At 38.4% G+C, this 14,999-nt stretch overlaps 1 protein-coding gene across 14 annotated transcripts in view; it reads right to left on the bottom strand.

Moving 5' to 3' along the window:
- The window catches only part of MAGI2 (membrane associated guanylate kinase, WW and PDZ domain containing 2), a 1,467,480-nt gene that overhangs the window by 194,189 nt on the left and 1,258,292 nt on the right, over nucleotides 1–14,999 (bottom strand). For 9 of the 14 annotated variants that reach the window (XM_059886037.1, XM_059886038.1, XM_059886039.1 and 6 more), the window contains 2 exons: nucleotides 8,409–8,598; nucleotides 46–87 (listed from right to left, as the gene is read on the bottom strand). In XM_059886037.1, the coding sequence (XP_059742020.1) occupies nucleotides 46–87; nucleotides 8,409–8,598 (232 nt within the window). The remainder of the gene's footprint in view (nucleotides 1–45; nucleotides 88–8,408; nucleotides 8,599–14,999) is intronic. The other 5 variants (XM_059886041.1, XM_059886045.1, XM_059886050.1 and 2 more) reach the window with 3 other exon arrangements.

Raw genomic sequence — 14,999 nt, 5'->3', positions numbered from 1 at the left:
GAAGACGTTTCATTCACAGGACTGTGAGTACTGAAGAATACTTGCCAGAAGAATCCATTCGAAAACTGGTCCTTGGTGGCACTTGTTCTGGATGGGAAAATGGGGAATTAAAATTGAAATTCATTTATGGCATTTAAAAATTCATCTTTTTTTTTGGTTGCAATTAGAACTCACCCTCAATCATTTTCTTGTGTTTCATGATTTTTTCTCTAAAATCCATGGAGTTAATGGACAGATTTACCCTGTTTTACGTATATGAATATGTCTATAAATGTATCTCTTTCACACGCAGGAAAATACCTGAATTCTTTTAGATTAGAATGGAAAAAGAAAATCACCATTTCCAAAGATTAAGCTTTGATTTTGATGATAAGAGTGCTGATTTGAAAGTAAAGTCAATCCAGAACCCAAAATATGCACATATCTTCGAAATCACACATGATATTGTGTCATCAAATATCAAAATGGAAAGTGAAAACTTCAATCAATAATATGCTGATTTATGTACACCAGTCCAAATATTTTGATCCTTATAATTATTTGGATAGTAAGTTATATATAACTAGTGAATAAAATTGGTTTATTTTAGCAATAGGGATCCTTCGAACTATGATACTATAACATGTTATATATAACATAAAAGTTTATGGACATGAGTGTAAAATACTGTATATATTCTATAATGTGCATATGAAATACTATGGAAAAATGGGTATTTTATCATTAAACTTAAAAAATTAGAAGACCAAGTTCTGATTGCTTTCTTACTGAGCTTTGTTTGCTTCACTATTCAACACTGAAAATGAAATAGAAGCCTCTTGAGGGCGATGACAGGCTTCCCCAGGGTACCCTGCACAGCTAGTCTCACTTGGTGTCTGCATTTTCACAGGAAATAAGCTCTCCAGCAAAACTGTTTTTTTTTTTTTTTTTTAAATCTCCCTGTTTAGTGTAACTGCTTAGGATTATGAATTGAGAAATATTCCTTAATCATAAAGATGGAGCTATAACAGGGATGGAAGACTGTGCCCTTCTAAATACCTCCATTAGTTGTAAAAGTGACATCATAATCTTTATACTATCCTAATCTCACTAGGACCTACTTGCCATCCAGCAATTATACTCAGTTTACTGCAGCCCTGATGGTCTCATTTTTAATCATGAAAGTACTTTGGGTTACATTGTCAACTTGTGCTACCACCAAAATGCTCTGACAAACTAACGTTCAATCAAGGACTGATTTTAGAATTTACTTCTCGAATTTCCATCCCCTTTTATCCCGTCTGAGTCCCAGAGCATTAAGTTTTAAACCAGTGAATTAAGTGAATTTATAAGCTATCAGATTGAATCTAATTTCTAAAATACAGGGGAAAAACATGTCTCCAACCTAACTTTTATTTCACTATCATTATTACTTAGCTATTTCTTTCTCTATTAAAAGGAACCTGTTAGAAATATAATACCATAGTTATTTACAAAGTTACTGAAAAATATTATTTTTGAAATTAGATTTCCCAAATAAAATTTACATATGAAAAACAGCAAGCACACTTAACTGGATTTACTGACTCCTTTACCAACATACTCTAACTGCAAAGTGATGCACAATGTGATATATCAGAAACTCCAGCTGAAACACAATTTTTTTTCACAGATTAAACCATAACAAATTAAAGATAGCAATAATGATTTTTCTGAACAAGGTACAGGAAATTAACCTTCATTGTACAGTTGCGGACTTTTTTTAATGCTCATTTCCCCCATGGAGTGTTTTTTTTTTTTTTCTTTTTTTCTTTTCTTTTATTTCTGACTGTGCTGTATGACATATGAGATCATAGTTCCCTGACCAGGGATTGAACCTGCATGCCCTGCATTGGAAGCATAGAGTGCTAACCACTGCATTGCCAAGAAAGTCCCAACAGAGGATATTTTAAATGATGATGTTATTAAATTTTTCTGGTCTTTTTATGATTCTAATGTTAAAGTCACTGGTAAAAGTGCCTAAACATTTACATATCATCTTATTTTGATTTTTCACTAAGATAAGATAGTGTTCCAGAGAACACTTGTGGGTAGTACTGGACTGCCCACAGGCCACTGGACATCAGCAATGTCCAAGCACACGTGGCCAGGGCTTGATTTAGCTGTGTTCAGACATGTGGATGTTCTACAAACCAAGGTAGCTGTTTATGATTACTGAATAGCTGCCTGCTGCTATGGAAGCCATCACTTTATCTAAACCTTCCCTAAACTATTGGTGTTTCCCGTTTGACTGTACTGAATATTTAGTCACAAGGGCAAAGGAGACTGGAGACAAGAAGGCTCAGCAGAAGCCCTTGCGTGGGCTGTGGCGCTCTGGCTCTGAGCTCAGTACATCTTGTGCATCTACCTTGTGTGCTGTGGTTCACACTTCACACTATTGGTTTCCATTTAGGGTCTCAAGTGATGTGCTGCAGTGAATAATATTTTTACACTACCCCAGCTTTCCAAATGGCTCTGCCATTAGGATGGGAGACAGTGCTAACTACAACCCTTGCTCACTAATAACAAGGAAAGAGCAGCAGAAAAAAAGAAGATGGTTTAGAAATACAACCACCCATTTAAGATGTTATGAATTACATGTGTTTTATAATCCCAAAAGAACTCCACAATGAACAACAAAAGTGCAGGATAAAAGCCATAGATGTGAAAAACACAATGGTCCATTTTTGATCAGCTATGAATTATAATTTCATTTCAAATAGAGTACTAAAAACAGTCTTGTAGCCTTCCTTCATTATGCTATTTAACTGGCCTGTGGTTGCTCTTGATTGCTACCTTCAGCACAAAACTCATTGCTTATTACGGATTAATGCTTCCTCATTTCTCGAAAGAAAAATTGATTGTGTGAGCTCATTTTGAAGAAATTCCAGAGGAATTTCTGTTCTAAGGAGGTCCTACCAGAAGGCACATTATACTACATGGGTCCCTCACTCTTTTACAATCCTACGTTTGAGTGATGTCTTACTGCAAAAGAGTATGGACATGTTGTACCTCATAAATTGTTTATTTATAATAACCAAGGTTCAATGTGAAGAGAAAAAAGTTTGAACAACTTCAGTCATAATTCACCTTGGGTTCCTACTAAGGGACACAATCACGAGGGAAGAGTTTCAGGGAACAAGGGGTTTTCTTCTCTCTCTTTGTTTTCACTGGCTTGCCTGCTCCAGCTTCTGAGATTGCAGTGTGGAGTGTGTTCAGGAAATGGCTCCATGAGCTGAGGGGACAAACTCTAAAATAAGTCTGAATTAGAGAAAAATGAAGCAGCAGGACATGGCCCTCATTCCTAAATTATCAAGTTCCTTGGCATGATCATAATCTTATTTTGTAAGATTCCAAAATGAGCCACACTCATTTCTTTGGGAAGCACTTTGTATTCCCTTGCATTAAGAAGAGGAGCCAGTATGGCCATTCTTCTGCAGTTATGTGAGTACAATCTGTCTTAGGAGCAGAAAGAGTGGTCCTGTGATTATTGTGACGATGAATCTGATTTATTCTCTGTGATAAGCATGAGAAGTTCTCTTCACTTAGATTAGTGAAGCCTCACCACCTACTTTTTCTGCTTAGTTTGCCATGCTCTGCACTTGTACATTTGCATAGTTTTCTGGGTATGGAAGGAGTTCTCTGGGTGTTGGGCTACCAAGACAAGTCACTGCATACATCTTTACCTCAAATTGGGGATAAAAGATGTATTCAGGGAGCCAAATAAATCAGTTTAAAAGAAATTATTTATCTGATTAGGCTTTAAAATTTGTATTCACAGCCTGTATATTTAGATATATGCTTTTCTTGGACAGTAATGAGGTCTATCTCTTTAACAGATTGTGTAGTAAAGGAAAGTCATATAATTTATCATTCAATGAGGACAATCTGCAGTGTTAAAGGGAGCTATTAATTATACCAGGACAACACAGAGCAGGGCTCTCCCAGGCAAATGGCATGCACAGTCACCCTAGATAGTCTTGGGGTAAGTAGGACATTATAAACTGTCTCCTATTATATTAGAAATATGTGGTTGAAACATGATGTAAACACATATAGAGAACAAGTGGCAGGAGGAGATGGGAGGGCAGAAGGCAGGAAGGACCTTCAGAAATAGTCTTTTCCCCTCAAAGTCAGAAATGGTATACGGAGCCCAACATTTAGAATGTTCACATACAAACCGACACAGTTCAAGCCTTTCATCTTGTGACTGCAAAGAAAATTAAAATCCCTCTTTCATGAAATTTATGGAAAAAAGAGAAGGGAAAACTTAAAAATAGCATGGCTTATCTCATTACACAATGGTGGGTATTTTCCTCTGCTTTCAATTTTAAAAAATCCAAGTAATGGAAACAGCAAGAAATCAATTATCAACAGAGACTGTTACACAAAGGAAAGTGAGATTTATGTAAAAGACTTAGATAGGGATGAGGGTGGGTAGATTTTTGCTGTTTTCTGGGAATTTCCAGTAATAATATAGGGTGTCAGCACTTGAAAAACTAACATGAAAACCCAGAAACCCCACTGGTCAAAATTTCTTTTGGAACTTTTTAGGCATGGTTCTTCTAGTATGTTTATAAGCTTATGTGGAATGAAGTTAATCAGGAAAATTTTTCTTTTTGCGTAGAGCTTGCCAGTAAGAACTAACAAGATTTTGATAGTTAAAAGATGTTTAATGCAAGACATTCTTCTGATTAAATATCAATTCTGAACATGGAACGACCCAGAGGGATGGTACAGGGACGGAGGAGGGAGAAGGGTTCAGGATGGGGAACACGTATGCACCTGTGGCAGATGCATGTTGATGTATGGCAAAACCAATACAATATTGTAAAGTTAAAAAAAAATTGCAACACACACACACACACAAATGATGGGTCTAATTGTCTAGTTATATTTAAACTATTGTCTGTACCAATTGCAACATTTTGCATGTTGAAATACTGATAACGATTCGCTTACATAATAAAATGTCATTCAGGAATTGCTTCTCTGTTTGTGTCCCCACTTTCACCATAAGCCTCATGTGAGTGGAGATCATGTCTTGTGATTTTCCTCTCATGGCGTGCCCAGCCGAGTTCCAGACACACACTGTGCTTCATACAGTCTTGTGGATTGATGTGGAGCCTGGGGCTGCCACCTCTGGGCACTCTGCCTGACGCTCTGCAATCAGAGGCATTGCCTGGCCTGCCAGATGGAAGAATCTTCTCTCTCTCAAGTCCCATGTCATCATAAGATCTTATGAGGACCCGAGGTGTTTCTAGCTTTTCCTTACATAAGCATGTACCTGCCATGTTCTGTTTCCTGTGGCTCTAGTATCCTATGGTTGTCTATGTTTATTTAAAATCACAGTATGTTTCCTCCCAGGAATACATCTTTATTAAGATGTCCTGTGCATGCACATTAAAATGTCAGCATAATCTAATTATGAGCCAAATGAGGCACAGCACCATTTACATCACTTGATAAGTTTCCATCATTTGCAGAGGACTAGTAATTTGAATCCAAATACTTCTTGACAGACTGGATGTAACAAACATTCTGTAGCTCTGCAGAGTAGAAGCTTGTGGGTGCAGGTACACTCTTTTATTTGGTAACCGCAACCCAGTTTTAAACATGAATTTTAAAAAATCTGCTCAGCGTTAGATTTCATTGTAAAAGAGGATACCATGAGGTCATTACAGGTCAAGGAAAATGTGAAAAGATTTGGTTTAGACACTTTGGTTAAGATTCCTTTCCATACTTTCCTTGGTCCCACTGATTTTTCTCCTAGGAAACAGTTCGGAGGGACAGAATAAAAGGAGTCGTACCTAAATATTATGCATGTAATTCAAAAGAATAGAGTGGCTCAATATGGGTCTTTTGTTTGGATGCATACATTTTACAATGGTTAAAAAAACCAAAACTATTAGAAGATGATGAGAAATACTTCCTCTGTTCATTAAAAGAATGCATTTTTGGCATTTTTCTAAAAATTTAAAAGAGATAATGAGACTTTTTCACACTTGGAAACACGATATGGATACAGGGCAAAGGTCTATGTGAAGCTGAGAAAAGCAAAGCGAACTGATCAGCTGTCCAGAGATTAGAGAAAGTGGTGCCATGTTTTTGTTTTTTTTTTGTTTCCTTAATCTTCAGAGCAGAGCTTTTCTTTCCTTGACATGATTTCTGTGTTTCATTCACACTCCATTTAGTGTTACAAAATAACAGGACAGAGAGAGAAGAATGGGAAAGAAAATGGCTCTTTTGGCTCCTAAGAGTTGTGACCCCGAAAACATCATTGTGTCCTTGGAAACATTAGAGAGAGCTGAGAAAACAAGACCAACGCGGTGGGGAAGTGGGGGCGAGGAGCAATGAAAAGAGGTCCCAGCAGAGGCACGAGCTGGGCTGACGGAAGTGCAGGGGCATGGGGCGGGCAGTCGGGATGTTTGTCGTTCAAGTGGCTGCAGACACAAAGGGGTACAGAGCTCCCGGAGGAGGACCGAAAAAGAAAGTCACGGAGGTTAAGGCAGATTGCTTTGCGAGGTTTGTCACAGGTGAGGAGTGGAAAGGCAATGAACAGAAGGAGCATTGCAGGGGCTGGATAAAGAAATCAGAATTTGTTCAGGGTTAAAAGAAGGTCATACACCATTCCTTTCCACAAAGAGCATTAGACACCATAAAGAAAAGACAGAATAAACAGCAACGCTGCCTTTGTCTTGGGTAATAAAGCTTGCATTGGTCAGGAAACCACAAAAGGATGGAAGCAAATGACTAAAGAAGGGCAACAGGAGGAAGCATCTCTTGACATTCCCTAAATGTAACCACAAAATCCAGCAAGCAAGGACAGGAGGATATGTTCCCCCTTCTGAGTTAGGACTTCTGCTGTATCCTGATCTCTACTCATTTACACTTAGTTTTCTTATCTCCCAGTTAGTGAGAGCAGAACATAGAACTCAACTTGGGTGTCTCCTCATGGTGCTAAAGGTCAAGTAGGTATTTAATAAATACTTGATTACTGAAGTAGAAAAGGTATTAAGAACTGTGCTGAAATCATTCCTATTTTTTCAGTATAATGACCATTAACACCATGAATTCATACTCTGTATTACACAGTGAAAAAATTTATTCTATCAGAGCAAAGACATTCTAACTACAGAGCCCTTTGAAAACATTTTAGTTGCTCAGCCAGAAGGAGAAAAGTGAAATACACTAGCCCTGACACAGCCAATTATTTTTAAAAGGGTGGCAGGGGTGTTAGTGGCAGGGGGGAGGTTCATTTTGATGAGAGTGATTTCTCAATGGCTTGCTGTCCTAACTAGTTCATCAAGTAAAATTACTTTTACAGAGAGTTGTAGAGGATGGGGAAAGGGTATTATGTCTACTTTCTCCCTGACCAGCTGGGCATATAATTCTCAGCCCCTGAGCTCATCAAAGAGTAAGCAGATTTGAGATCCTCTGAGATCACACACAATTTAAAACTTGCTATTCATGCTTCAGATGATAAAGGTGGGAAGAAGACACTGGTGGAAAACCGAAACAAAGGAAATCAGCAGACTGTAAACAGGAGCACCAGGAACCAAGCACCGCTCTCTAGGCTAGTTTTCTCAAGCCATTACTCAAGTTCATATCATATTGTGAATTTCCTTCATAGATTATGCATTCAAGCCATTTGAATTCCTGTTCTTTAACGTTCAAAAGAGATGACCTGTTAGGTGGTGAAAAATGGCTCAGTGAATGCATATGCAATATTAAAAACCTTTGTTTTCTAATATTTATAAAGTGCAATGAAATGATTTTAGAAGACTTTTAAATAGGGTGACAAGTGCCTACACAATATTTTATGACTCAACTTTCAAATGGGCCCCAGTGCATTAAATGAAGCAGAAATTTCAGGTAGAAATGATTGGCACCTGCTCTTTGCTTCTTTTAGAACCATTACTTTCACCATCATGAGTTGGAAGGACTTGGTTGACATTTTAATCACATTCCTAAAATCTTCAGTGACTGCATTCATGCTCTAAGGAAATCTATGCTTTAGACTAAGATCAGATTAAACATAAAAATCCTAACTATTTCTTATTATCTGGTGGCTTAAATAAAGCTAGTCGTCTCTTTCTCTACTGCCTACCCTTTGCCCCCTTTCCCCCCCACATTCCTGATTTTCTTAAAGGATTTAGGGAGAAAAAGGAGGAAACAAAATTTAAACCCAAAGGATATGAGCTCTTTTTGAGTTGACATAGATTTTTTTCTTTTTTAAGGAAAAGTTTAGATCAGCTGGCTTTACTTTAGAGATAGGTTTTGAACCTCAAAATATAAAAATCACACCAGATCATTCCATCCTCAATAAATCCCCTGGCAGGGCTTCAGCTATTTGTAATACGCTCTTGTTTTATGTGGCTTTCACTTACGCCTACTTTCATAAATGGCTCTCGATTTCTCGTAGAGCTCATATGGGTCAGGCTTCCTTGGGTCAAAGGCCTCTGTTGAGTCAGGAAAGGAACTCCTGTGAAGGGCGGGTGGGAAGGGCAGGTTCTGTGGTATGGCCGGAGCAGATAAACTCGTTTGAGGACTGCCTTGGTTCTCCCATCGATCCATTATCTGTAAAGCCAAAGAGAACAGAGAAGATGACTGACGATGAACTCTCTTTCTTGCTGTTTCCCTTGTCACACACCACAGCCCTCACATTTAAGTTCAACTTCCTTGTCCTGCAGACTTTTCTTTTACAAAACATTCAAAACTTCGGTATAAGTGCCTTGAAAGAAAAAATTCTATTTCTATATAATAAAGCACCATGGATGGTTATAAATACATGTGTTGCTTGACTTTTGAATGCAAACTTTCATAACCTTGTCACCTACCAGCTAGTAATTTTCAGCGAATCACTTAATCTCTCTGAATCTGTTTTTTTCTCCCTATAAAATAAGACACTGTATGTATTTCAAGATAATTTATCTGTAAGTGCTTATAACTGTATGGTATTGTTCCTTTTCTAAGATGGCTCCAATTCATGAAACCGTTTTTACTGAAGAAGAAAATAGTCTGCAGGTATTCATTTGACACCTATACACATCCAAACCACTTCCTATACTTGAACATTCAATCACTTTCCTCATGGTTGGTAAGTAATTATACAACCCTTTAGGGTTTGAGTTGTTCAAAGTCTTCTATGAAGCTTCATTTACTGCTGATCTAGTGGTTTCTTCTCCAGAATGCTGCTGCTGCCACCATCATGATTTACTAACAATCTGTAGAATACTTTTTAGTTCACCAAGTTCTTTCATTTACATTATCTTCTTTGATCGTCACTATGGCCCCGTGAGGTAAAGTGAGGACTCATTTCTTTTTATCAAGGAGAAAGCCACATTCACCAAGATCACCTGTTTACACGACCAACTTAAACAACCAATCGATTTCTCTTTCAAGCTCAACTTCAGCTTTTCAGTTTTGACTAAACCTGTTGTATGTAGAATGAGATTATCTTGTTTGAGATTTCAAACAAGATGCCCTCTTGTTTGAAATTTTGCACTGAGTGCAGTCCTCGGGGTAAACGCCACTTTCTAGCGGGGCATGGCGGCTCTCCAGCTGATCCTCTTTCTCGTCTCCACTGACGGTCCCTCCTCTCATTCCCTAGAACCCGACAGGTTCTCTCCCTTGCATATTTTCTTTCTTTTTCTGCTTGCCAGGTTTACCTATTTTGTACTCTCCCATCTCTCATCTTCATTATACCTGGCTACTAGATTCAGATGAGGCCCCTCCCTCAGAAGGCCTTTGCTGACCATTCCTGATCTGGTTACCTGTCCCTCCCGGGTGCTCCCATGGTACCCACTACCCACCCCTCACACGCAAGTGTAATTGCAAGTCCACCTTTGTCTCCGCACATAGATGACGCTGGGGACAGAGACTGCGGGGGACATAGTCTCTCTCATTGTTGCATTAGCAACACACAGCAAGTACTCAGAAAATGCAAATTTAGTGAATGGATGAAATCAGTAAAATATGGTCACCTGTTCTTTCTTGAAGACCAGTTTTGATACACACTATTTTGAACTTGGCAGGATTATAACTTTCTAGTCTCTACCGCACTGCTTTTGTTTTCATAACAGCTATTGTTTGGTTAGGGCTTCAATGCCAGCTGTCACCTATCAACAATATATGTTTTAAAGCTGGAGAGGATGTGAGATAGCATATAACACAAAGGTCCCTGTGACCCACTTATGTACCTAGGATTGTGGCAGGGGTTGGACCATTCAGCAAACTGGGCAAGAAATGGGTCACTGACCCTTCTCTCAGTGCTCCTGGAGATAAGGCCTGAATATTTGAGCTTCTTTGAAATTCATATATTGGCATTCTAACACCCATGGTAACACTGCTAGGAGGTGGAGCTTTGGGGAGATAATTAGGTCATGAAGCTGGAGCTTTCATGAATGGAACTGGTGCCCTTATAGAGGAGACCCCAGAGAACTCTGTACTCCCAAGACCCAGGTGAGGTTACGGCCATCTAGGAGATGGGCTCTGACCAACACTGAATCTTCTGGTGCCTTCATCTTGGACTTCTAGCTTGCAGAACTATGAGAAATATATTCCTGTTTTTATAAGACACCAATCTATTTTATCATAGCTTTCAGAAGAAACTAATAAGACACTTGGCTTCATTTTAATTTGTTTACTTTATGGGCTACTGACCAAGATTTCGTTTGAACAGAGGTTCTATAACTAACAAAGATGGAAAACCCCTGAGTTCAACTCCCTAATATTAAACATGATCTCTAGGAGCACAGAGAGGTCCAGCAGCTGTCAGTGCCCGGCCCTGGGTCAAAAACAAATCTATATCTATAATGGGAGTCCTTTTTTTTCTTTTAACATAATAATACATTGAGGGGAATAATTTGTAAATTTGCTCAGAGTCTGGCCAATTTTCTGCTCAGTGACCCTTTAGCTCCCATTTAGTAAAAATCTTTAAATATGCACTTCATAATTCACTTGAAAGTAAAATTTGCCTAGGAAGCCATTGTAGGTTCCTTTGGTCATCCATTCTCTGTGCCTGTGCTCTGACAGGAAGACCCACACTGTGGCTAAAGGCATATTCTTTTTTATTTTTCATTTTAACTGACTTCAGGCACCATGTGGGTGCATTTTGGCTGTGACTTTCTCCCTTCTGTTTCTAAACATAAGATACTTAATTCTAAAAAGTAAATAAATTAGAAATATGATCTGAATCACTGAGTATCCCACTTGTCATCAAAGGGCTTCAGCAAATGTCTATTTATTTCTTCTATCTTCCACGGAGGGTTATCTGATTCTCCCATAAGTCTTGCTAGTATATATATTGTTCATGTACAGTCACTGGAGCAAACATGCTTCAGGTGAAATATTAGTATTAAAAACATTCTTAAAACTAGAAAATAAATAATGCTTTTGGCACTGTGTAGGAAAGTTTCTGTGGCAGATAGAAAAATTCTACAATGTCTACAGCACTGAGATGGAGAAATTTGTTGAGTCCAGTTCATGCTTAGTAAAGCATTCACAGTGTCTTGCTGTGACATTAATCAACCCTGGAGTCACTCTGTCAGGGATTTGTAAGACTGTAGAGCAGATAATCACAGTGCCCATGAAATTACTGAAAAAGAAGACTCATAGTCCTTCACTCCCCCACCCTCTTATCCAGTCATTTGAAGTTCAGACCTAGAAGACCATGGTGGAAACCCCCTGCTGTGGGATCACAACCCCCTCCACCCCCACCCCCCAACCCCTGTTCTCTGGAGCTGATGTGCTGATCTGACAGCATCTTTTTTTTTTTTTTTTTTAACTGAAGGATAATTGCTTTTGCAGAATTTTGTTGATTTCTGCCAAACATCAACATGAATCAGGCATAGGTATTAAGGGCTTCCCTGGTGACTCAGACAGTAAAGAATCTGCCTGCAAAAGCAGGAGACATGGGTTCTATTCCTGGGTTGGGAAGATCTCCTGGAGAAGAGAATGGCTACCCACTCCAGTATTCTTGCCTGGAGAATGCTGTGGGCAGAGAAGCCTGGCAGCCTACAGTCCACGGGGTCGCAAAGAGTCCGACATGACTGAGCAACTCTATTGACTTCCTAATATTTTCTTAGATACCTTGGTCTCTGCACTTTTGCCTTCTAGCTGGGTTACCTTGTACTCACTAGTTCCTCTCAATATTCATGAACCACCTAGACTCTTACCCCAACTTCTTATTCCACTTAATGTCTTCCTGGCTTTGACCTCTGAAGAGCTGTGTTACCTGCCAGGCGTTTATCTGTCAAAAAGGCTTCTGATTGGAACTTTCCACAGTCCTAGCTGTGTCCTTACCTATGCCAATATTTATAAACACTTCACTAGAGTAAGGAAAAATGGAAACCAAATTGTTTTCTTTATCTGGGAGAAGACTTGTATTTCTATTCTCCTTGATGAATGAGTGAATGTTTTAACTGTATGAAAATATAGTCACTGAGATAGCAGTGGACAGAGTAGACATATAATTCACGATGGGATATCAAAGAGTAAAACAGAAAAAAAATCGATTATGGTGTGGTCAATTTTTTTAAACCCACCTTCTGATTCTAGGATGCACACTGAGAATAGAGAGCTTGTGAACAAGGTAAGTTGTCCTCCCCATGAAAACTAGAAACCGCTTGCTACCTGTAGAAGCTAGGATAGTCTAAACACACTTCCTTACTATTTTAGGGCAGGGCTGGGAGATGAAGACATTTGGCTTGATTCAGTACTTGGAGAATGAACTTGTATTCCTTCCAGATGAAGAGAACAAGAACCCACTACAGTTGGTGTATTACTTGTTAAACAGAAGTGACTCTCTTGATGTGGATTAGTTTTAGACGTGGATCAGTAGGACAGAAGAAGGTCAGAAAGTGACACAGGACCAGGAGAAGGGGTGAAAACATTTCCTTATCCTGATTAACAATGTCATCAATCCTCTTCAAAGGAGAGAGTGCATAAATCCAAATACTGTGGGTATGTATTTATATATTTGTTTAAGTAAATAGTTTTGCAAACTATGTTTATTCATTGAGTGATTAATTTGTTAAGAGTTTATTCGTGGAAAGTCTGCTTTCTAGAATGACAGTAGTTTATATTTTTGAGCATGTCAGAGGCTCTGCTTTAAGTACCTTACATGGATTAAGTCATAGACTCTTTACAATAACCATGAGAGGAGTATTATTATTATCCCCATTTATAGATGAACTTGAAATACTGAAAGCTTAAGCAGCTAGTTGAAGGCAACCTAGCTAGTAAGGAGAAGCACAGTTTGAACACAGGCAGTAAGCCTTCAGAGCCTGCACTCTAAACCACTTTACACATGGTCTGTCACCCGAGTCCCTAATCTGAAGAGTTTCTGGTGGATGCACGGAGGACATTAAACTGACAATCCTCTATCTTCATTTAGCTTAGGACCTGGAAGTCCAAGTCCTACCTTTTGGAGGGATGCCTGGGTTCAGGATTAATTTTAAACTGAGTTCTATGAAAACCCATTTTTGGAATTATTGAGTGTGGATGTAATTAGTGTAATGACAGCAGATACTATAATTATGCCAATGGCATTATTTGTGTAAATGTGGTACATATAAGGAAATCAGTAGATTATTTAATTGTAGCACTGTGATGAAGTTGCAAGATTCCTTCTTAAATTAGATAAAGATATGTGTAACCACAGAACACAGATTTTTAACTCTGGTGGTGAAAGGAAGGAATTATTCAGATTTTGGTCAAGGCAAAACAAATTTCATTTTAAGTATTTTTAAACACTTCTTTTCAAAATCACACGTATCACTAAATACTTTAACTAGGCTCAAAGAAGACTAGTTTTCTCATCTGATATACTCTGTGGACCAGATGAGCTGAATCCCAAATAAAGACATGCTTGGTGTGAAAGTTCTGAGAGCATGGGCCTCTCATCACCAGCTCCCAGTTTTCTCATCTCTCTTTGAAAGAAACCTGGACCTCAGGCATACTCCAGAGCTCAATAATATTTTATTTTCACATGTCTTCAAATGATTTTAAAGCCATGTTATTTAAATAAGCCAGTTATTGCACTTGAAAAATATGCAAAATCATATTATGTCCATTTCTCAAATGAAAAAATGAAGCACTTAAATATTCCTTCAGTTAAAAGGGGGAAAAAAGGAGCATAAAATTAACCCAAGAAGTCTCTACTCACTGGCCAAATTAGGGGCCACTGGTGTCAGAGCTACTTACTGTGAGAGGAAAGAAAAGTAGGTGGAAGACGTGATTCCCTGAGATTTTGAGTTGTTTTTTTTTAAATTGTTTGTTTTGTTTTTTTGTTGTTAACTTGAATCACTTTGCACAGCTCTCTTCCACTTCTGGGTTTTAGCTATCTCAGTTAAGGTTGGCTATTCTAACACAGCATAGAATGGGACCCCAGAAAGCTAGTCCCAGCTCTTGGGACTTGGACAAACTGGTTTCAATCAATGGCAAGTAAAGATCATCTCCAGCTGGGAAGGCAATTTGGCTAAACTTGTATCACAAAAAGATTAATAAAATACCAGTCTCCTACGTTAGCATCAACCTTTCAGGACAGCTGATAAAGAAACTAGGCTCAGAGAGACTAGGTGACAGCAGAGATCACCAGTTTCTGAAAATTCAGAGTACCACTTTGAGTGACTGTCAGTTATGGTGGAAAAACACAAATTTTTTCACAGACACACATGTATCTGTGTGTCTTTGTTTAGCTCTGTATGCATTAAAATGTAAATATAAACACAAATATATATACAGCTAAATTTCTTGAGGGTCAGATTTAATTTGTAGGTCAAGACATCTGGGTCTATAATTTGTATTGTGTTAAAAATTCAATGCAGTAAGAAACTATGGTATTTCTGATGGTGAAAACAAAGGTTTCTAAAGAATTTTCAGCATACCATACTGAACAGTGTTAATGCTTGTTTTGTAAAAATGTAAAAAAACAGAATAATCTTTATAGGAAAGCAAGATAAGTTAGTTTTTCACAG

This window comes from Bos taurus, chromosome 4 (genome assembly GCF_002263795.3).
Source record: "Bos taurus isolate L1 Dominette 01449 registration number 42190680 breed Hereford chromosome 4, ARS-UCD2.0, whole genome shotgun sequence".
In the NCBI taxonomy this organism is placed as follows: Eukaryota; Metazoa; Chordata; class Mammalia; order Artiodactyla; family Bovidae; genus Bos; species Bos taurus.
The sequence above is the reverse complement of the archived record's forward strand: the minus strand, read 5'-3'. Positions and strand labels throughout refer to the sequence as shown.